The sequence below is a fragment of the Chaetodon auriga genome, chromosome 17 (genome assembly GCF_051107435.1).
Source record: "Chaetodon auriga isolate fChaAug3 chromosome 17, fChaAug3.hap1, whole genome shotgun sequence".
NCBI classification, from domain to species: Eukaryota; Metazoa; Chordata; class Actinopteri; order Chaetodontiformes; family Chaetodontidae; genus Chaetodon; species Chaetodon auriga.
In genome coordinates, this window is record NC_135090.1 from 22,042,634 (window position 1) to 22,064,646 (window position 22,013).

Genomic DNA, 22,013 nt, shown 5'->3' on the forward strand with positions numbered 1-22,013 from the left:
AAGGTTTTGATCAAAGCATGAAAGGTTGGAAAACTACAGCTTTCAAAAGTGCAGAAACGTGACAAAACACAAGAGCTTCCTCACTTCTCACAACTTCACTGTAAAGCTTCCAGTCCAGCTCCAGTTGGCACTTTGAGCAGTGACGATGACACCTGATCTACATCCAGTGCAGTAACAAACACAGTTACACACAGGTTGATAAGTGATCTAACGCACATAATTTAATATATCCAAGTAACATCTTACACATTTTAAGCCAAGCCATGATGTTTTCCTAAACTTAAACTTGCTGTCTGAACTTGGAAACCTGGGATCATAAGATGACAAATGTTTGAGCTGCATGGAGTTTGAGCCATAGCACAGCTTGAAAAGAAGATTGAAACACTGCATCAAATATGTGGGAATTCGTTGACTCTGCAGCACCTACAGCACACAGCACTGAACGTGGGCATCCCATCACAGATTTGGATTTGGCTGACACGCCGCCCTGGATGTCTCCTGACACCAATGGATCTGCTGTTGGGGCTCCCAAACCAACCTTCCCTAATGATGCTTTTTACTGGCACAGGACTGACGCTAGAGCAAAGGCATAAACTCGACCCAGGAGACACGGCACCAACGCTAACTCCACCACCCAAACTCTCACTGCAGTATGACCCACTGACTCTGAAAAGTGGCTCTTTCAGGGTGGCTATGACTCACAACATGTATCCATGTCAGGCCCCATTCCAGCCTTGAGGAAAGGAACCAAATCTTTCAGCGGACTCCTTGTCCTGAACACATGGCTTACATCGACATGCCTCACCCATGGGATAAAGTTTAGTGACAATTTCAATATTTCCTGGAACTGTAAAGACCGCTTTAAGCCTGATGGGATACATCCAAACATCGCCGGCCGCAGACTGCTTGGGGCTGAACCTGCGTCACGCTCTTGGCATGCGGAACCAAACCAAGAATGCACAGATGAGCCTGAAGGACAGAACACACAGGCAGACATGGATCTCTCAGTCCTCACTAGACTCTCCATTTCACATCACCCAAAGCATTCACAGGATCCCTCTGGCCCGGTCAGGGATCCACCAACCCCCTTCCCCCTCTCCATCACTTCCACCAGTGACCCAACAACGGCCCTCCCCACCTCCACCACAATCACCAATCGAGCAGTTAGTTAAAGCTGCCACACTGACGCGAAGTCAAACTGGTGTTCTGAAACTGCTTTTAATAAAATCATCAGCGACCTCAGACAAAATTCTGACGGAAATAATTTTGTCTCACAAATGTTCCACCACTCATTTTATGTGTGTGACACAATAAATAACATAACTAACTATGGCAAGCGTTTTTATGAGGCTACAAAGGCCACCTTCTACACCTGTGCTAATATGATTGGACATTAGCAGTTAGCTGGTTGCTGAGCAGCTGATACACGAGTCACTGATGGTGAATCATGAACGAAGCAGCTGGTGCCAGTAAGCTAAAGCGAGAGCAGCTTCATTACAAGAGTGAACATCCGGTTTCTAAATGTATTTATGTGTCAGCTATCCTCCATTCCCATAAATAAATATTAGCAGACTGCCTTGCTGCTGGTCTCAGGACAATTTAATAATAGATCAAACTTTGATGTTGAGGAAGCTTTCACAGAAGATCGAGACACTGCTTGCTAATACGCTGTAAAGTCAGCTCTGATTTTTAACTCGGCGCATAAAAACAAGACTTCTCACATCTGATTATACACGTTAAGATTCATCATGTGAAATAAACATCGAAGACCAACAACAGATCCTTGCTCCATCTTGATGAGGCCTGCTTCAGCCTGGCAGGAAACCCATTCGAATGATCCCAAACCATAAAGCATTTCAGTGGAGTCTTGCTTCCATAATTCAGCGCATTACAGCTTTGAGCAAGCTGGTGGGACAAGACACGGAGTGAGGACTGACTGTTGGAGTTCAAAAGTTCAAACGTGCTCTGCACACTGATTCGAGGTGCCACAAATTCTCTTCTCTTCACAGGGAATTCACTCACAGTCCGGCGTCTTCAGGAGAGCAGGCAGGGTTCACACCACTTCACCACCACGGTTACTTTGAAAGTCGAGCTACTGCTGGTACAGCAAACGTTCTGGTCAAGTGACACATACAATACGCTGCTTTCCAGGGCGGAGAGGTAATGAATTTGGGATATAAATGAAATTTTTCTTGCCTGTTCTGATTAGTTGAGTCAGCTAACAAGGTTTAATTTCACATATGGCTTAAAAGAGCTGCTTGCGGCGCGGTGGGGTAAGACTACTGGTCCACATCATGAGCATCAGTTTTTACTGTCTATGAAGGCTCTCTGGAGGATCCATCAGCAGCAGCAGGCAGAACACGACAGCAGAGAGCTGGCTGAACAGAACACACTTAAGGTGAGTGGAGGTGGCAATTACTGCGTCAGATTCACCTGAAAGTCTTACTTGTAGGAATTTGGAGGACACAGTTCATTTGAACCCCCTAGTGTCCAGTAATCATAGTTCAGGGGTCAACTGTGTATGGTGCATTCAGGTGATCCTCATCAACTCATTAAGTTGGGAAATATATCACAAGTCATTTTTACCTTTACTCACTTGTACAGTGAATGTGTCACTTCAAACAGCCCAGTGGAAAAAAAGTCTTGCACATCAAAACGTCGGGTTACAAGATCAGACCTGACACACCTGTCTAAAAGACTTTCTGGTGTGTGAGAACTTTCTAGTAATTGCTTCCTGCTGAAGATAAAAATGGAAATTTTGACTGTCTGGATGGGTCTGTGAATGCACCATGATTCCTGGTCTGAGAAAAGTGAAAGCTTTTCATTGGGGGATGAGGTGCAGGTTCAGCCTGACAGTCCTCTTCCACGGACACATCTGCGTTGGTCACGTCCCTCTGAGTATCCGGTCCCAGTCACCATCTGTGTTTCACAATGTACCGTGACGTTCTGCCTGGTACTGACAAGTGTGCCGCTCATTCTGACTTTCCTTCTAGCATGGACACTAATTCCACAAGCGCAGCAATCAGATCCATTCGAAATGCTGCATCTCAACAGAGTCAAGATGGTGACAGACAGCGAGTGTTTAATAAAGCACAGAGAGTGATGTGGCAATACCCAAGGTGATGAGTGGGATGTTAAAGTCGGATCCTAGAACTCAGTGCACATTATTCCACCAAATGTAGCACATCTAGTCAAGTTTAGGAGTAAAATGGTTTGTATACTGATTAACTGTATCAGTGCTTTGTGTGAAAATGGGAAACTTATAGCACAAAGATGAAAAAAATCCTAACCTGGTTTGGATATCTGTGAAAAAAAAAAAGTTTCATCTTTGCCCTGCATTATTCAACAGTCTTCACAAAGCGTAAAAATCCTTTCTAACCTGTCTCCCCCTCGGTTTCCTGTCATGACTGAGAGGGATTTAACACTAAAAATCAATAAAGAATTCTACCTTTCACCTGGACTCACTTGGTCAGTCTATTTAGATTAGATTAGATGAAAATTTATGATCCCTGCGGTGAAACCTGGTCTTCCCTGCAGCAGAGAATACATCATGGACAGAGCAGGTGGTCGGAAAATTTCACTGCGTACCTTTGTGTGTTGCTGCGGGAAAAACATGGAGGTGCACAAAGTGTGTGCATTTCGGGGATGAAATGGAGAAAGCGTATTTTCTCAGTGATCCTCATGTATTTTTAAAATCATAAGGTCGGCTTTTCAGCAGCTTCAAGGCTCAGCATTGCAGAACTCAATACGTGGAAATTAAACTGAGAGAAACTACAGAAACAGAAACTACAACATCGGAATATCAGCAACGATAACAACTGCACAGAAGCCTGCTCAGCTTACACGGCGCCGGAGAACGATGCACGCCTCCCTTTGTGCTGCAGAGAACCATGTCAGAACATGCTCAATTTTAGAAATGAGCAACATTAAAGTTCAAGATCAAAGCGAGCTTCCAATTCCGTTTTGCCATCTTATTTGAGAAAAACAAAGGGTTCGCTGCGTATCTGCAGGTTTCAAAGAGACAAACAATGCTGCTTGGAAGTTGATCTAACGCCAATGAAATAAAAAGGACAAAAAATAATCAGTGATCGTAGCCATGAATGTTAATGAGAGTGGGTGGTGGTGTAAAATATTCAAAGGCTTTGTACTGTTAGAACAAATACAGTCTTTCTTCATGAAAGTTGACAGAAAACACCCTTGGTCTATTCATACCCTCAGGGGTCTCGTCTTTCTGGGTGTGGTATCGCTAGACGCTAACTGATGCTAGCAACTTTGGGGTATAGCTAAAAGCTTTTTAATCACAGTCCATAAGCACTGTCACATGGTGGACATTACTGACCGCACTGCACTGCCATTAACTTGTGATCAGAATCTTGATATCTGGATCATCACATCTTATCATGAACCTCTGCATTTACACCTTCTACTCAAGTTGGGATCAATATCCAAATCAGGCACAGGATCAGACGTGTCAACAAACACGGCATGTCCTCGATCAAGGAAAGCAGTGCTGCTGTATAGGCTTTACTACCCCACAGCTTTTTGTCTGTTAACACGAGGCTGAGATCCAATCACACCACCTCCAGATCCAATGCATACATTTACACTTTGCCCCATCGTGCATGCTTCCTTCTAAGATACTGACACTGATAAAATGTTAATACCAGGAGGAAATGGGGTTAAATTGGCAGTTTGCAGACTTTAAATCCATCTCTACTCATTGTTACGCTACATTTATCATTTGGCTACTGTTAAGCAAAAGGCTTGCTTTAATTTAGGGACAGACTATTCTCTCCTGCTCTGTTGAGGAAAGCAAATACTGCAGGATGTGTACTGGTCTGGCCCTGTTCTGTATTAATCTAAAAGTGAGCAGAGAGCCCCTACAGTCCAACAATGTCAAGTGAGAAGTCACCACATATAACATCTTAACAGGTCTGAAGTAATTTCCTCTTGACCTGCAGAAGGCCTGTTCGAGTCCCACAGCCAGTGAACCCACACAACCTAAAGCCCTCCTGCTGCGTTCATACCTTCGTGGCTCGTCCCTCCAGCCCTGCGGCCGGATGGCGAACAAGGCCTTTGGCAGCCCCTCCAGGCCCAGGCCGGACAGGGCCGGTCCCACGGCGAACCACATGTGACTGGGCCCGGCCTGACCTGCCGCCCAGGCCGCCCGGAAAACCAGCTCGGCCTCTTCCAGGGAGCAGTACAACAGACGGACCTGGAGGAGGAGGAGGAGAGGAACGGAGGGAGTTAATACATGGAAGGGAGGAAGAAATTAACAGAAAAGGAGGCAAGGAAGAGGAAGTAGGAAAGAGACGGAGAGGGACAGATATAGCAGGAAGGAGAGTGGAGGGACACAAGGAGGAATAGATGGTCCGGGCAGGGTGAGTTTAAAGAGTGGGAGTGGAGGATGAATCAATACAAAGAAAGGCAGAAACAGGAAGGAAGAAAACAACACAATGAAAGAGAGAATGGACAAATGATGGAGAGGAAGTAGAGAAAGATGTAATTATCAATGGCAGGAAGGCACAGAGAGTAGGAAATGAAGGACAGAAAGGGGGTAGGAAAGAGGAAACAGGGAAAGGAAGGAAGGAAGAGAGAGAGTAAAGTCGGGGTTGAGGAGGAAAATAATGAGAAAAAGAGTGTAGCAGAGAAGGAGAGAAGAAAAAGAGGTACTGAAGGAAAGAAAGGGAGGAGGAAGAGGAACAGGAAGACAAGAAAGGAGAGAGGGAGAAAGGGTGAGGAGAGGAAGGAAAGAAGCGATAGAGCAAGGATGACAAAGAACTGCAGGAAAAGAGGAATGTGGAGCCCAAAAGAGGCAAAAAGTGGATGATCATCCCATTTTTCATCTTCCCTCGTTGGTGCTGTTCGGTCCCATAATGTCCTCTCACGATTCCTTTACAGTTATAGATTAGATTCATTTACGCATTGAAACATGCTGCACTGATACATTAATGATCCTCTTTAGTTATCGATTTATTTCTTCTCAACACACTGAGCTGCTCTTGAAAAATGGCACCTCTTGGTCTGCTTGCATTTCCCCTTCATGCATTATTAAAGAGGGGGAATTCAAAGGGGGGGGGGGGGGGGGGGGGGCAAGATTAAAAAGACAAAGTGTGTAAAACACGTGAAACCAGAGGAGGACGAGAGGAAAAGGAAAGAGGCTGTCGAGTGTGTGTGTGTGTGTGTGTGTGTGTGTGTGATGCTGAGGGTACTTCAGATGATTACTCAGAGGAAGCACTTGAGAAAAATTTGTGCCACAGTTTTGCAAGACAATCGCAGAGGTTATGAAACTGAAATCGGTCAAAACGTGAATCGCTTCATGAACGCGCTCTGACGGCAGCGGGCGCGTGGATCCTCTCACACGCTGCACGTTCGCGTCACGGAGGGTGGCGAGGTGACGCCGATCCCGCCCACTCAGCCGACAGCAGATGGAATCGGGATCGGCGCGAGGTCCAAGCTAACGCTCAATCCCTGTCAGCCACATCCTCTGAGCAGTCGGGGTATATTTAGACCTCTCTGCATACAGCGTTGACATTTCCTGAGCCTGAAGTTTGTCACTCTGCAGTATGAAATAAAGAGGATCCCGTCTGTCAGCGTCTTCTCCTCCTCTCATCCTTGGAAGAGGGAGCCGTCCTTCAGAAAGACGAGTAATCTGTTATAATTTCGTGCCATCAATCACTTGGTTAGTGCGGGTGTCTCATTTTTCAAAGGCTGGACATCTCATTTTGGAAGAAAACATTTCATTTAGACGGCCACGGGTCGCCATATTTTATCGTGACAGAGCTCAATCGCATCAACATCCAGGCTGAGATGAGACAAGTCTCGTCCAAAATGCCTAATATTCCCACACAGAAAAAAAAAAAGGATTTGATTGAACTTTGTGAAGCTATTTTTTTAACAATGTGTTGCATGTTTTTTAACAAGTAGATTTAATTTTACCCTGGACAGCTCGCGGTAATTTGCATTTTGGATGTTTTTATCTAAAGAATGAGGCTGTCCTCTGGGTTAAATCCAGAATATGAAAGTTTCTTTGCACAGAGCAGCAGAGGAACTTTTCATGGCAATAACATCAGTTTACATTTTGCTCTGAAAACATCCATTGTTGCTTTAACTAACACATTTTAATATCAGAGCCTGAATGAAAACAGTAAAACAACAGTGGTTTGTGTTGCTGCGCTGCTTGATTTGGTGTGCATTTGTTCTCCTGTAATGATAAAGTTAAGTGACTCAGACACGTAGAGGAAAAACAACGCGCCTGCTATCTTGCTTACCAGTCGCAACACTGGAATGGGAATCATCAGCTGATGCCTGCGGTATGCTAATTTGTCAAGACGAGCTTTGAAGTAAAGCAAACGGCCCATGCAGCACTCCAGCCTCCCCAGTGCCTCCACGATTATGCATAAAAGACACGTAAGATAAATTATTTTGCATTAAGTGCGACAGAAAGTTGTCCGGTCGGCCGGGCATATTTATGTTTTGCGAGGGGCGGAGGAATTCTTTGGGGGCGCCGACGGCTAATTTTAATTTCAGGTGTAAATGAAATACAGATTGTTCGCATCCAGACGCGGCTTGTGAGAAATGTTAATGTACAGTGAGAGAGGAAGCAGAAAAAAGAGGAGGAGAGAGAAAGAGCGATGGTGAGCAGTAAAGAACAGTCTCAGCGGGAAACCGCTCTCTCCGTCTGAATTACACTCACATCGCAGCACCGACGAGCCAAAACCAAATTTAATCAGCGACTCCGGCATCAAGAGAGAGCATGTGTGCGTGAGGAGGGGATTTTAGGAGACACCCAGTGCAGAACTCCAACTCACAAACGCCATTCCACACTGAACCTGCTCTGTAACGCTCGTACGATACACTCTGAGACCCTTTGGTTTTTCATCAAAGGTCTGAGCATCATGGGAGGATTATGCAGAACCGAACGCAGCATTTTACAATAGAACAAGGTGTGAGCAACACAACACGACGGTGAAAAAAAAGGCCGAATCACAGCGCAATGACGGACAATTCAGAGCAGAGGTCACTGGCAGCAAACTCACTCACTGAAAACTGAGCAGCCAACAAAACCCAATGTGGACTTTTCTCTTCCTTTGGCAAAGGAGATGAAGCAACTTCAGGCTGTACCTGAGCTGGACAGGACCCAAAAACAGCAGGCAATCTGTCTTAATCGACTCCATGTTTCACTTGTCCTCTCCCTTCAGGTCAGTCTTTCTTTCAGGGCTTCTCCCTCTGAGACTTTTGTACTAACCCTAACCCTGTACAAATTTTTTTAACATTACCGCGTCCGTTTTGAACTTATCTCATGAGAAGCGAAGAAAAGAAAGACAAGGAAACGATGTAGGCAAGAAGAAACATGGACACGTTTCCTCTCCAGCTCCGTCTTCAGTTGTGATGGTGCTAGAGCTACATCACCTGTCCGTTTAACGTCTCTGTAGCATCCAAAGTCACACCATTCATTTAACTTAATTCTGACAAAATGTTCCCACAAAAGGTCTACTTAGGAACAGTTCTAGAGCTCTTCAACCAGGTGCAGTTTTTGGCTCGGAAGAAAATTTGAATGTTCACTTATGTTAAAAACATGTTGACACGCTTTCAGAGCAGCCCAATCAGCCGGTGCGTCCAATCGCCAACGGGTTTCCTGACTGTGATCGTGTTGATACGATAACAGACCTTTGCATTGGGCGCTCTGTTACTTCCTCACTCAAGCCTGCTAACTCATTGATCTTCACTCCTCCAGAGGAGACTGGAACATGCCTAATGATACAGTAGCAGACCAGATCGACTTTCAGATCACCCAGACTTGCATGAGGAGACAGGAAATGAGGCAATGAGACACGCCCAAAGGCTGCTTCCAAAGCACAGCAGTCCTAAAGGCAGGAAGTCTCATTCGGATGCAACAAACTAGTTTTTTTGTTCCAAGGGCATGTGCTCACATATTGTTGTTAAAAATACCAAATGTAGATGGATGACACTGACCCTGAACCTGAGGAACACAGCACCCAGCGGGCAGCAGAAAATGCGTCCTTGGAGACTGTCCAAAAACTTGACCTGTGCTGTGCTGCCTTTTGTTTGCAGCTGCTGGTGTGGACGTGGACGTTTTAGTGAGGACCATTTAATTAGAGCTAAGCAGCCAACTCAGCTGAGGAATGAATTTCAGCAGCACAATGTTAAGTCTGAAGTAGTCGCTGGCAGTTCCAGCACATGTTGTATCTTTGAAAACAATCAGTGCTTTCATGTAAAATGTGACACCTGCAGCCAGCTCAAGATTTAAGATCCAACCTTTCAGCCCGCAGTCAGAGGCATCAGGTACACTGAGTGCTGTTACTGTGCCTCCGGCAGCTCATTTCCCAAGTGCCCGTCATAAATAACAATGTCATTGCCGAGAAAAACATTCTTCATCATTGAAATTCGAAAATCATTGACAAGCAACACACTGAAACCTCATTGGTTCAGATTTGACTGACAGTCTACAGTCATGCTAGAGGCTCTGTGAGGCTGCGCAGTGCTGTGAGCTAAATGCTAACTTCAGCATACCAAGCACATCTATGATGCTAACATGCTCGCAATGACAACGCTAAGCAGGTCTGGTTTTAGCGTGTTAGCATGCTGTCATTTATCATAATTTAATATGCTGCACCTGCACAAACGCCCATCTGACTGTACATCTCCACATCTAAATCCCAGAAAAGGGTCGATTCACTCCCTCACTATTCAACATCTCATCTCTTTCATTCCATTACATCACATCATGTTCAGTCTGGCCCTTTTGCTTTTGGTACAACCCCCGCCCCCTACCATGGATTTCATTTTGACAAAGGTCATTTACACTGACAACGGCAAAATATGAGAGCGAGGAATAAAAAGGGCTCACTGTGAAAGAGAGAGATGTGAGGCAGAGACGGAGGAGATACTGCTCTCGTACAATGACCAAGGTTGGGAAGAAGAAAGACCCTGTGGCCCCCAAACACTCCTTCCTTCCTGTCTATCACGTGTTAGACCACAGCTCAGGTCACCTCCGATAACGTCCACTCTGCCGTTAGCGTGGACATGTTTCTTTGCAGCTTTTGTGTTTAACAGCAATTATACAAAAAAGACTCATTTCTTGCCTTTTATGCTGTTAAAGGTTAGAAAAAGTTTGCTCTCAATGGGTCACTGTACAATGAGTCCGTTTCATTTCAAAGCTGCAATTTTAAGGCTGCTAAGCAAAACCCCGGAGCTTTATCTAGCTGAAAATAAGTACAGGCAGAGCAGGACTCACAATACTGTCTGCCAGAACAGCAGTGAGGTGGATCCATGAGGGCTCTTTAAGTGGGAAAGCGGCGTAGCAGCAGCATCCGACCACAGGGACACCAGCAAATATACCACACAAAAAACAAGCAGCGTGTCTCCTGTGCTCGTTCCTGTTTTTCTTCCACCGTAAACAGCCTTTCAAACCCTTTCCTGCTGTGATTGGTCACCTTATGAAGACTGGTGATGACCAGTTGAACCTGATTTTATCACATTTATGCAAACTCAGCTTAAAACTATACATGTTCCTGTTTATAAGAACCGTGATCTTCATTAAGGACAGACAGGCTTGGGTGGATGGACAGACGGACATCTGAGCTTTAGCACCCTGGACCAGGTTTTCTTTCCATGAACGTAACTGTTCACTCAAGAAAGCTGTAAAAAACATCTGGACTCACGTGTTTTGACGTGACATTTCTTTTTCTAGCTTCATGAAGATGAAGCTTTGTGCCGTTACTGACGTCATGAACACCTCTGAGAGCAGCTCAGTGCAGAGCTGCAACGGTTAAACGCTGCAGTGTCACTACAAAGCTCTCAGGTGTATGCAATAGTGTGTGTGTGTGTGTGTGTGTGTGTGTGTGTGTGTGTGTGTGTGTGCGCGCGGGGGTGTGTGTAAGTGGTCCCCCAGGGTGTCATTGTAAATGAATAGCGTGTCCTCAGACAACCTCCCTAAATAAGGCTTTTACTGCAAACGAGGGGCCAATTTCCAAACGGTTAAAACGTCTGAAGAAATAACTTTGAATGTCATAGCTGCACTGTGCTGCGAACGCTGTGCATCGATCTGGAAAAGTTGATTAAGCTGCTACAGAGTCCAACTGAAATTAAACTGCATGTTTCTTTCTGCTACAGCAGCGAGAGGAGAACTCGAAAGGGAGAATTCATATTGCTGGTGTTTGGTTTCTCCTCTCTGTGCATCTGAATGTCTGTTTGCCTGCAGCCAATCAATCATTTCCTTTTAAACTCACTGGATTTCCTTCAGAACTACAAACATGGACACGTCTTGCGTTGCCTCTTTGCGCAGTAACGTCAGTTTGCAGGTTTGAAAAAAATCCCTTCGTTCTGACTCTTGTACGATTTTACGTCTTTCTGTTATTTTCGTAAACCAACTTCCAAACTTGCATAACGATCACGCCACTTTAAAGACAAACTTCTCAAACTCCAAAAGGTTTTGTTTTATTTTGAAGATTATCTTACGCTGCCACAGTCTGTCTGTGGTTCTGTGAGTACATAAAATCCTCCTGACAAACTGACTGACCATTTCTCTTTCTAAGGGGACGATAACTTCAAGACCGAAATAACTTAAAGACGTCCTACTCAAGAAATTATTTTCATCCATTGACACTGTGTACATCAGGAAATTTAAAAAATTGAGAACAAAATGTGACGGCCGCGCTGCCTCGTCTCACCTGGGCTTCGTTGTCTTTCAGCAGCCGTTTGGTTCGGGCCACGCCGGGGTCGTCCGTCACGTTAAGAACCACCACGCTCTTCTTCTCCCAGCCGATGAACGAGCCGTCCGTCATTCCCTCCACCATGGCCAGGAAGTCCTCGTAGCCGTGGTGACGGGTGGTCACCACAGAGAAGGAGGTCCAGTCGTACTCCTCCAGCACCTCGAAGATGACCTCCAGCTGGAGCGAGGTGGAGCAGGTGAACTGGAGGTAGATGGAGCCGCTTTCCTGAAAGCGAGGAGAGACAACAAGAACTCAGGTACAGCATTCAGGTCGGAGGATGCTGACCTTAAAGGGTTACGGTCAGATTAGCGTGACGCCGTGTGAGCCAATCAGCATTAAGACTGTAAACGTCATGAATCAGACATGGAGGACAAGCTGCCTGTAGCCGTGTGTGGGCGCTGGTGTCTACATGGAGGTGAGCCCGTCCTCCTCAAACATTCACAGGTTGATCATTTGTGTTCATTTGCGTCATTAAACAATGAGAATAAACAGAAATGGTTCCACCGTCCAGGAGGATCGTGAGTAATGCGAGTAACGGTCTGAACACACCATTACTGCACATCTTCATTGTAAACTGCACACTATGTACACAATTGAGGGATTGCTGGATGCATCCTGTAAGTCTCCCCATTATGTTAGAGTGTGGGTGTATCCATAGGCTCCAGCAGCAGCAGTCTGAGCTCGCTCTCATCCAGTTCAGCTCTTTTCTTTGCCCGGTGGCTGACTGACTTCAGTTTAACTGACAGAGAACACTCGGAGGAATAACGCAGTCTGCCTGTCAAAAAAGTCCTTGGCTTCTGAATAAGGCTTTCAGTGTCAATGAAAGAAACAATGATCGCCTTCCTCTCTGCTGCTCCAGTCACATTTAATCTGGATAGATGAGCCGCTCGCTGGCTCAAAGAGGAATTCATTTCTTTTGGCTTTTCTTCCATTGTATTTTTCCTAAAACTAGAACAAAGGAACAGGAAGGAGTAATCCATATAGGTTGAGAGCTGGAATGAATGCGAGCTTAAACGCTGAAAGAAAGCGAAGGGCTTAACGTGACAGGGTGCACGTGTCCACGCACTTTTCCTGACACTGTCCAAAGTTTTCAGCGGTGTTGTTAGCAATTCATTATTAGGCATCTTGTGAACATAAAGAGGCGGTGAGCATGTGTCTAAATTAATGATCAAGAGGAAACTTCAGGGAGTATCAAGCCGCCTTCCCAAGTCGACAGGGCTCACCTCAGGTTACGCTGCGCTGAACTGGGTCAAATATCAAACCGGCATCAGCCTGATTTATGATGTAAGCCTGTCTGCTCTTCAGAAGCCAGCCTCCGGTGCAGTGCACAGGGAGCATGCTGGGAGTGAGTGGTGCTGGTGCTGGTGTGTGGTGTAGGCCGAGACATAAAACTAAATTTTCACGTCCCATTGGAAGCTGGAGCTAAAATAAAACTCTCTACTCGCGCTGTTGTCACGTGAGCACTCAGCAGAAACGATGAATGACTGACGCCGCGTCCCAAGTCACAGATTTAGAAGCACTGTTGACTCAAGCTTGATTGATTCTTGCCGTGTATCAGGAAACAACGTCCCAAAGGCAATTAAGAGCTCATTAGAGGTTAGTTCTACAAATATTTCTCAAATGCGGAGCGACTCCGGAGGCCAAACCGCCCTATTTGTGGTGTTAAAGCCCAGCGGGAGGGTCAAGACGCCGCAGAGTTTCCAGATAACTCACATTGACTCGAACATAGTGGAAAAGAGTGCTGGTTACTGACAACCAACGCTAAATTGTCTACTGATGAGCCCACCTGTTTTTCAACTCCACACTAACTAGCCAGCTAAGTAAGCTAAGATTGTGTATACGCGAGGCTTCCTGTTCAGAAGTCTGGAATCGTTTCCCAGACGGTCTGTGTGACCAGCGATCAGGCCCGTCAGGTAAAATCAGACCAAGACTCTATTTCTATTCTGAAGTTTTGAGAATAGCTTTGTCAAAGTCATTAATTCCAGCTTGTTCCAGGCATTATTGTGTTCAGTTGACGCTGAAAGAGGAAACTAATCTCATTTAAATCTGCACAGATGTCATATATCTTATTCGGCTGTTACTCAGAGGCATCTTTGTCTCTTTCTGCCTTTTAAATTGTCAGTCTGGTCGGACCAGTCCACAGCACTGCCAGAATTAATGTACGAAACATTACTCGTTTTGGCAAACCGTTGATACGAAATAAGAGGCCTGTCTACAAAGTAAAAGCATGAGAGGAAACAGAGCCGTCCTCTCAGCCTTTTGTAGCAGCGATTCCAAACTTTCTTCCCTTCTGTATCTTATTTCAGCTAAAGTTTCTTTTGCTCGTCCATCGAGTAATTGGTTCATTGCACAAACACATTCTGGGTTTAACTCTACCAGTAAAAATACCTGTGGCTCAGTAATGTCTCATCTGAGTTTTGTCCCTGAAGCAGTTTATCATTCGTGATTGTGAAACTGGAAGTTTAAGCACAAAATCCACAAAGGCAGAAGCACGCAGAGTCGTAGAAATGTAGGCCCGACCGGAGGAACTTTACCGAGTGTAACAAGAGCAAAAGCAGCTCCGCACCGTGCTCCTTCAAAGCAAACCCACCGCCCACCATAAACACAGCTGCTTCTCAAAATGAACATTTTCAGACGCTGTGATGGTTCAGTCTCAAGCTGAGCGTGTTACACCCACAGCTGCCGCCAATGGAGTTACAGTTATGTAGAAATCCCAACAACCACAACGAACTGTCAAGATGAACCACTTAAAACAAATTGGACCACTTATTAAACATCACACCTGTCACGCTAAACTGCTTTGTTAGCCTGATCTACTTATCACTAATGCCCGTCAGCAAAACATTACCTTTTGTCACACACAGATTAGCCAGCTGAGGAGCTGATACCCGTTAATTAGTCCGGAACAATGGGCGAGCGAGCTTCATTTAAAACAAGGCGACGCTGCAGTCATCGTGATTAGCTCGACGGAGAAATTTGACACTGAAAATGTCAAAATTCTCCGTTGTATGATCAGTGGTACGCTGGACGACTGCAACGCTCAGTGTGCAGCACAAACGTCCCGCACATCCTCCCCTCAGTAAAGAGATGCTGATGAGCTTAGCAGCAGTGACAGAACTAGAGCAATTCTGACAAAAATTACATTTTCCTCTTCCTCATTTCTTCTTAGCAATGAGGGCAGAGCAGCACGTTAGCTGAAATGTTTGGCATTTAGAAAATAACTATATCCTACGAGGCACTTCAGCCTGAAAGAAATGAGAGATTCGTCGCTCTGCTTCCTTTTCTGGAACCAAAACTACGAGGTATTGTCTCCTACTGAAGCATTTATCACAACCAAAGCTCAAATGTATATTTTTGTGAAGAGTGTGTGGCTTGATCTGTGCCAGCTCCCGCTATGATAAGAACCTAATGGTGTAAAGGATTCAGGCAGAACATTCGGAAAAAGTACTGCTTGTTTTCTGCTGCTGGCTCGTTTACCTGAAGGTCCCAGGCTGCTCTTAAAGCTGCTCTAACAGATGTACTCCTTGTTTATATTGTTATTGTTATTGACGATGGATCAAATGAGTGTGTGTGATGTGTAAGGGGTTGCTCGGTGATAAACTCAATGAACTCCTGACTCTGCAGCTCTACGTACCATATCTCACCTTCTTATTTCGATTCTTTAATGCGACTGGTCACTTCCTGCAGGTGAAAATCGTGGAGCATTTAAAGTCTAAAGGATCTGACGTTTCCCTGAAGAGTCATTTGAAACAAAGCGGAGCTCAGGAGGCCGAAAACACGCCGACAAATCAATGTTATCGTGGCTCCGTAGCTGCTCGATCTAGAAATAGGAAACTGCTTGCTAACAAGTTCAACGTACGAAGTATGAAGTTATAATAAATGAACGTTCTGTTTACAGCTTGCTCCACTAATTCTAAACTGAACAGAAACTTTACTGAAACAATATCTCTCATCTCTAAAGTTATGAAATCCCACCTCTGAAAGGAGGTCATGAGGTAAATTTCTTCCAGTCTGCGTTTCGCCCTCTGAGCCACAGATACTTCTCGCTTCAGTCCAAATGAAATAAAAAGGGTTGATGATGCAACATTAAGTAATCCATTTTTACCTGTGGCTCTCGTCCCAGGCTGGCCCCTCCCCCGACGGCGACCACGGGAACCCCCGTCTGGGCGGACACAAACTCCAGCATGGGGGCCAGAGGGGCGCGGTTGGGCGGCGGCGGTCTCTCCTCCTCAAACACCAAACCCTGGAAGTAAAACAGGTGGCGCAGTGAAACAAAGGAGCTCAGACAAAAGGCGTTACATCAGCCTCATTCAGACACAATTTCATAAGCTTCAACACACTTTTATTCATCAAAGCTGCTCTTCTTTTATTCTTATGCACCCTGAGAATAAATTAAAGGCTGAACAAGTGAGCAAAATACAACGCGCTGCTCGCAGTATGAGACAACAGCTTACATCCAGTAAAGACTTTATTTTCTCACCCCGCTAACAAACATCTCGACCGCGGAGGAAACTGAATCTTTCAGAGGACTTTTACAGGTTCAATGAAGTCTTGAAACAACTGTTGGAAGCTTTTAAAAACAGGCCTCTTGTGCTGCTCTGATTGGCAATCAGTGTTGGCGGAGATAAAATCAGAGTTAAGTCCCTGCAGTGGACTGGCATCCTGTCAGGAGACGACTGTGTGTTGTAGCTATACGGCTTAAGCTGCTTTACACCACAGAAACAACAGATAAGCTCCTGGCTTATGGGCCACCTCGGCTCCTACATGGGCTTACTCACAGGCGCGGCTGCTGAAAACATGCTGAACTACGGCTGCAAACAAGCCATGTTTTGTCTCAATGTTTTGGTCTCCAGGATTTTGCCGTGATTGCCTTTCAAGTAAGAGCTGTCAGCAGCGGTAATAAATTCTGGATAAGCGCGTGAAGTTCTGGCGATGGCCATTACTTTCCGTAATGATACATGGAGGGGCAATAGTGATTTGAGGCCGGCTTGAAGACTTAACGCTTGTTTTCCTGTAGCAATTCAGGGGAGCAAATTGAAGTTAAGTGTGGATGACAGCCCAATTCTCTCAAGGAAGTATTTGATATGCAAATCGGCGACAGACAGGACCTGAAATAAGACAGCGTGTTACTTAAAAGAGTTAATATCACACTTGATCTGAGGCCTTTCCACCGTTTTATGACAACAAATCAAGCTAGAAGATTTAGATTAATAAATAATGTATATGTTTCATAGAAGAATGGATGAATGAATGAATCTATGCATGAGTAAATGAATGAAGAGTAGTGTGTTTTATTACCTCTGTCAGTCTGATCACAAGCAGCTCTCAGAGTTGAGGCTCAGATCTGCTCCCATCCACAAGTCTTATACTATGAATGAATGAGTGAACGAGTGAAAAGATGAACAAACTGCACAATGAAAAATGAGCATGAATGAATGAAGGCACAGTTTTTAACTTGTGTAAAAACAGCTGAAGGAACAGAAAAAGCATGTTCTGGCAGAGTAAATGCATTTGTTAGCTGGAAAACTTCAAAGGGTCAAACAAACACGGTCTGAAACCCGTGAAACACACGCGTGTTCGTCCTGAACCGTTCGAGTCGGACGTTCAGTTCGGCTCATGAACTCCTCCGTTTGGTACACCAAACTATTACTGTAAAAATGGTCTATTTAAGTTATGTGCTCACACGTGCAGCGACCGGTTAGCCTGATCAGTCGAGCTCATCTAATGTTGCTGCCGTCCGAAGGGCAAACACATATGAGGGACCAGAGGTGGAGGGTCCTCCCATGACATTTGGATGCACCGTGTGGGAGCACAGTGGTTTAACGGCTAGGTACGGGGAAGAATCAGCGACATTGTCAGACTGAAGTCGAGCATGTCTGTCTGGCGACATGTCTTATCTTTTTTCTGTTTTTGGATGTCATGTTGTGTCGAAGCTTTTCTCTCGTGGGTTGTGTGTGACATTACCTGCAGTGGCGTGGTGGCCAGCAGCTCACACAGCTGCAGCAGCAAGCTCCCCGGGCTGCTCTCGTTCACAGCCAGGTAGATGACGTTGGCCTGACCCGATGGCGTCATCACCGTCTCCCCCACGAGCGCAGCCAGCGACAGGGATGACGAGGAGGAGGAGGAGGAAAACGAAGCCATCGCAGCCGCTCCTTCCAACAAAGCTGTATCCGTTATTCCCTTTCCTCCTCCTCCTCCTCCTCCTCCACCTCCTCCGCCTCCCCCTCCCGGTCCGTTTCCAGGCCCCGGCCCCGGCTCGCCGACCCCCGCACCTCCCACCACCGCCGTCTCCGGGAGCAGGGAGGAGCCCGAGTGGACCACGGCGATGTTGACGCCACCAGAGTCCCTCTCTCTCTCCCGGGGCCGGAGCAACAGGGGGGGCGAGGGGCGCGCGGGCCCCGTGCAGGCCAGGACAGCCAATAGCAGTGAGAGGGCGGGCCTTGGGGCCACCATGGGGTAAAGGGAGGGCCAGTGGCAGCTGTCGGATGGGGTTTGGCAGGTGTGGCCAGGTGGGATTCAGGGATTTTGGGGTAGTGGGTGACGTCTGTGGGGGAGGAGGGAGGGAGGAGAGAGGCTCACAGTGCTTCACCTGATGAGGACAGGAGACCCTGCAGGAGAGAGAGGAGAGGATGATTTAATAACTGTCATCATCCTGCTGTCATATTTCCTCTCTAGCCAGAAGACGAGTTTCAGCCAGTCACGTCCTTTTATTCGTTATATATGTGCAGGTGTTCTCGAGTGGGACAGGTGATTTATGCAGCACATTCGTCCAGTTAACAGTGAATACATGACGCACTGCTCCTACTCATCCTCGTATTTACTGCTCCTCTTCAGACATCCTGGAGGTCTCTACATATAATTCTATTTACTTTCCTAATAATTAAATCCTGCTGACATTTAGGATTAAACAGGGCAACAATAAAAGTTAACTGATGTGTCAGAGTGCAGTGCAAAAACTGCAGAGTGATTACTGTTTGTTAAGGAGATTAGCTCTGCTTTAAAGACACTGATGATTCTGTAAATACAGGACGGGTCTGAATCCTGAGGACAAGCGTAAACGGCTTTTATTCCTGCAGTCTTACCTGTGTAACAGAATTAAACTCTAGGAAAATCAGAGAAAACAAAACAATTTTTTTAATGAAAATCTGGGGACCAATGGGACGACAGCAGGGTCGCTACAAGTAAGATGAGTCACTACCTTTAAAAAACAGGATTTGAACATTTTTGCACTCAGGACTTTAAGCAGCAGTAACTTCGGGTCGTTTGTCAGGTAACACAAACAACTAAATATGGTTTCGCATAATGTGTCAGGTGTTTAAACCAGGTGACCTTAGCTAACATACAGGTGAGGTCAGATTGTTGGACAAGTTCATATTTATGTTGGCACAATACTATAAAACAGATTCTAACATATCATGTGACATTAAACTGAAAATTTACACTTCTCTTTCTCACACTGTCCTCAAGTTTAATGCATCAAAAACGTGTTGGACCAGACATGAAATGTCAGTAAAATAATGAGCGAGTGATCTACACAAGCTGAAACAAAGAAGAACTGCCCCAAAACATATTAAAACAATAGTACACAATGTGCATTAATTGTGTGTAGTTTGGAATTCAGACAGTGTTTCTGCTGGAAAAGGCAGCAGAAGGGGAAAAAAGCACAGTATGGAGGTCAGGTCGTTTCCTCCGAGGGATAAAGTCTGGAAGAGACGCTTTCATTTCGAACAAATTTAGTCTTTTCCACAATCCAGCACAGACCGAGGTCTGCGTCGCAGCATGCCAACGCGTGGATGGACCCGGAGGAACCGGCGGGAGCGGGACCACAGAGAATAAACAGTGAGAACAAGCAGAATAGAGAAGCAGAGAAAGTGCTGCAGGTGGCGAAGGGATAGGAGACGAGGCGAGGGGCGGCTGGAGCGTGGATTCAGCTGCAGAGGGAGGACAGAGGCGGTGTGTTTGTAAGGCAGAGCAAAAGGGTACAAAATGACCTGCATATGTATGAGAGGGAGACGGAGAGAGAGCAGAGAGGCTGAGGAAGGTAGACAGCAGAGACAAACAGGACGAGCAGTGCATCTGAATCTGGACAACGAGACTCTGCAGAATACGATGATAAAGGAAAGCAATCTGTGCACAATTTGGCATAATGACCAAATGTTGTGACTGAGCTTAACAGGCAAAGAAAATAACATCACGATGGAGAGATGTCGATGATGTTCACCTTGACTTCCTTCCTCCTCTTATGTGAACTGATAATAAAGCTGCTCAGGCTTTAAATTCACTGTGCTTTACAGTCAATGTTAAATGTGTATGATCGAAATGTTCTGCCTCAACTAACCAGCAATACTGATTACTTTGATAATTGCAAGGTGTGAACACGCTTCTAGTATTTAACCAAATTAGTATTATGTCACTTCAGCAGGTGTAAAACATCGATGAATCCGTCTATACGCTGATGATGAACTCTTTTAAACACTTTTCTCACAGGAGGGTCATTTAAGTTATTTCCAGGATGTGCCGTGAAGACTTTTCTGAATACATCCAATAATATTTCTTAGAGTTTAGAGAGTAGTTTAACACCAACCTGGAGAGCTGCTGACCGAATCTAATTGTTTCAAGTTTGTTGTTGCTTGTTGAAGTCTGTAGCAGCTCATAGCATGTGCTGCTTTCTGGATATTTTGTAAGTTCATGTAGGCTGGACAAATAATGAAGAAGTCATCACCATGTCCATCACTGAAGTCAAAGTAAACTGACCCACCCCCTTATTGTCACTTCCAGCCTCTGGCGGTCAGTAAAAGACGATTCCCAGCTGCTGGTAAGACGCTGAAGAGCTGCAGTAGGTGAAGCAGCCTAAAGGGTTACACACTTTCACACATCTGGGAGTTGCCCAGCATTCACACAAACACCTGTTGACTGCTAACAGTCCAGGGTCAAGCATCTTGCTTGAAGGCACCTCAGCAGAAGTTCAGGGAGTTTAGAGAATAGTTTCTTCCCACTCAGATCAAATGTTACAGTTGTTTCTTTACGTTTCCCCTTCCCTCTGTCTCCTGAGCTCCGATCTGACCCCGATCACTCAAACCACTTGCTGAGGTGGTCTGGGACACATGAGACCACATAGCTTTTGTCGTGTAAGCACTGATGTGTCCCAGACAGGACGTAACGCTGATGTACGTGGCTGGACTGCAGTTCTTTTTTCAACTTGTCCTGCACTTTTTCACAAGGCGTAAATGATTCTGTCCTCTAATCTCAGCAGCTGGAACAGCCCGAACACGCATGTTAGTTCTTGAAAGCTTTTGTTTTCTAAGCTAGTTGTTAGCCCATGTGAATCAAATCTGGCAACCCATAATAACCGGCCGTGGGGTCCTCTGACCTGGCCGAAGAGACGTAGGCAGTAATGAAATCTGAACACAAGTGGTCAGCTGGACCCTTTGGAGACGCGTGAGAGACACAGGCGTGAACGGCATTGCGTCTCAGCTGTCCACTGGTGAATGGATCACCTGAGCAGCCAGCTCATGCCAGGTGTGAACAGGGTCTCTGTCCCTCTCTTTCTCCCTCTCTGCCTGAGTGATTGTCTGAGTGGAGACAGGTGTGCTGAAGCCAGAGCAGAGCGTCACCGGCTGCATCTCATTCTGTAATCAAGCCTCATATACAGGCTCAGCTCTGCTTCCACCTCAGCAGATTGGAGCTCCTGCTCAGCCAGTCTGAGTTTCCAGCCATCTTTGTAGTGTATACTTGTCTTGTTGCCTCATCTCCCTGCTGTTCCCTCTGCTCGGCTCTGGAACGCGTCTCCAGCCCCCTGTCTGGTCTGCCCTGCCCCCCTGAATCAGACTCCCGTTCAGCCCAACAACTTCCTGGATTCCTCCCTGGACCTGCTTGGCTCTGATTACTTAATATACTTATTTTAACTACGTGAAAGGTTTGCTGGAAGGCACCTCACGCAGACACTGAAGGGAACCTTTTGCATCTGTATGAGACGTCAAGGAGCAGCCGTATTTGATGATGGTGGCTTAATGAGAACAGATTAAATATATGTTAAAATGAAAGTGTCTTAGTATGTAGCTTTATGGCAGTAAGTGGTCACTAAAATTATGTTTGAACAGCATCAAAGAAAGCACTTTAGTCAAGGTTTAAGTTGAGGGATTGACTTAAAGCAAACAGCTGTCCAGTTAAATGACACCATAGCTTTAAATCTTGGCTAAAGGAACAATATCACAATCATGAGGTGAGAGCTAAGGAGGAGGATGACTGGTGGAGGAAGCTGCAGCAGCAAAATCTGTT

At 45.7% G+C, this 22,013-nt stretch overlaps 1 protein-coding gene across 1 annotated transcript in view; it reads right to left on the reverse strand.

Moving 5' to 3' along the window:
- Nucleotides 1-18,306, reverse strand: part of grin2da (glutamate receptor, ionotropic, N-methyl D-aspartate 2D, a) — a 102,819-nt gene extending 84,513 nt beyond the window's left edge. The window contains exons 1-4 of the mRNA XM_076754852.1: nt 17,700-18,306; nt 15,841-15,978; nt 11,694-11,960; nt 5,028-5,215 (exon numbers count right to left, since the gene is read on the reverse strand). Coding sequence (XP_076610967.1) covers nt 5,028-5,215; nt 11,694-11,960; nt 15,841-15,978; nt 17,700-18,188 — 1,082 coding nt within the window. The 5' untranslated portion in view covers nt 18,189-18,306. The remainder of the gene's footprint in view (nt 1-5,027; nt 5,216-11,693; nt 11,961-15,840; nt 15,979-17,699) is intronic.
- Between the last annotated feature and the right edge of the window lie 3,707 nt (nt 18,307-22,013).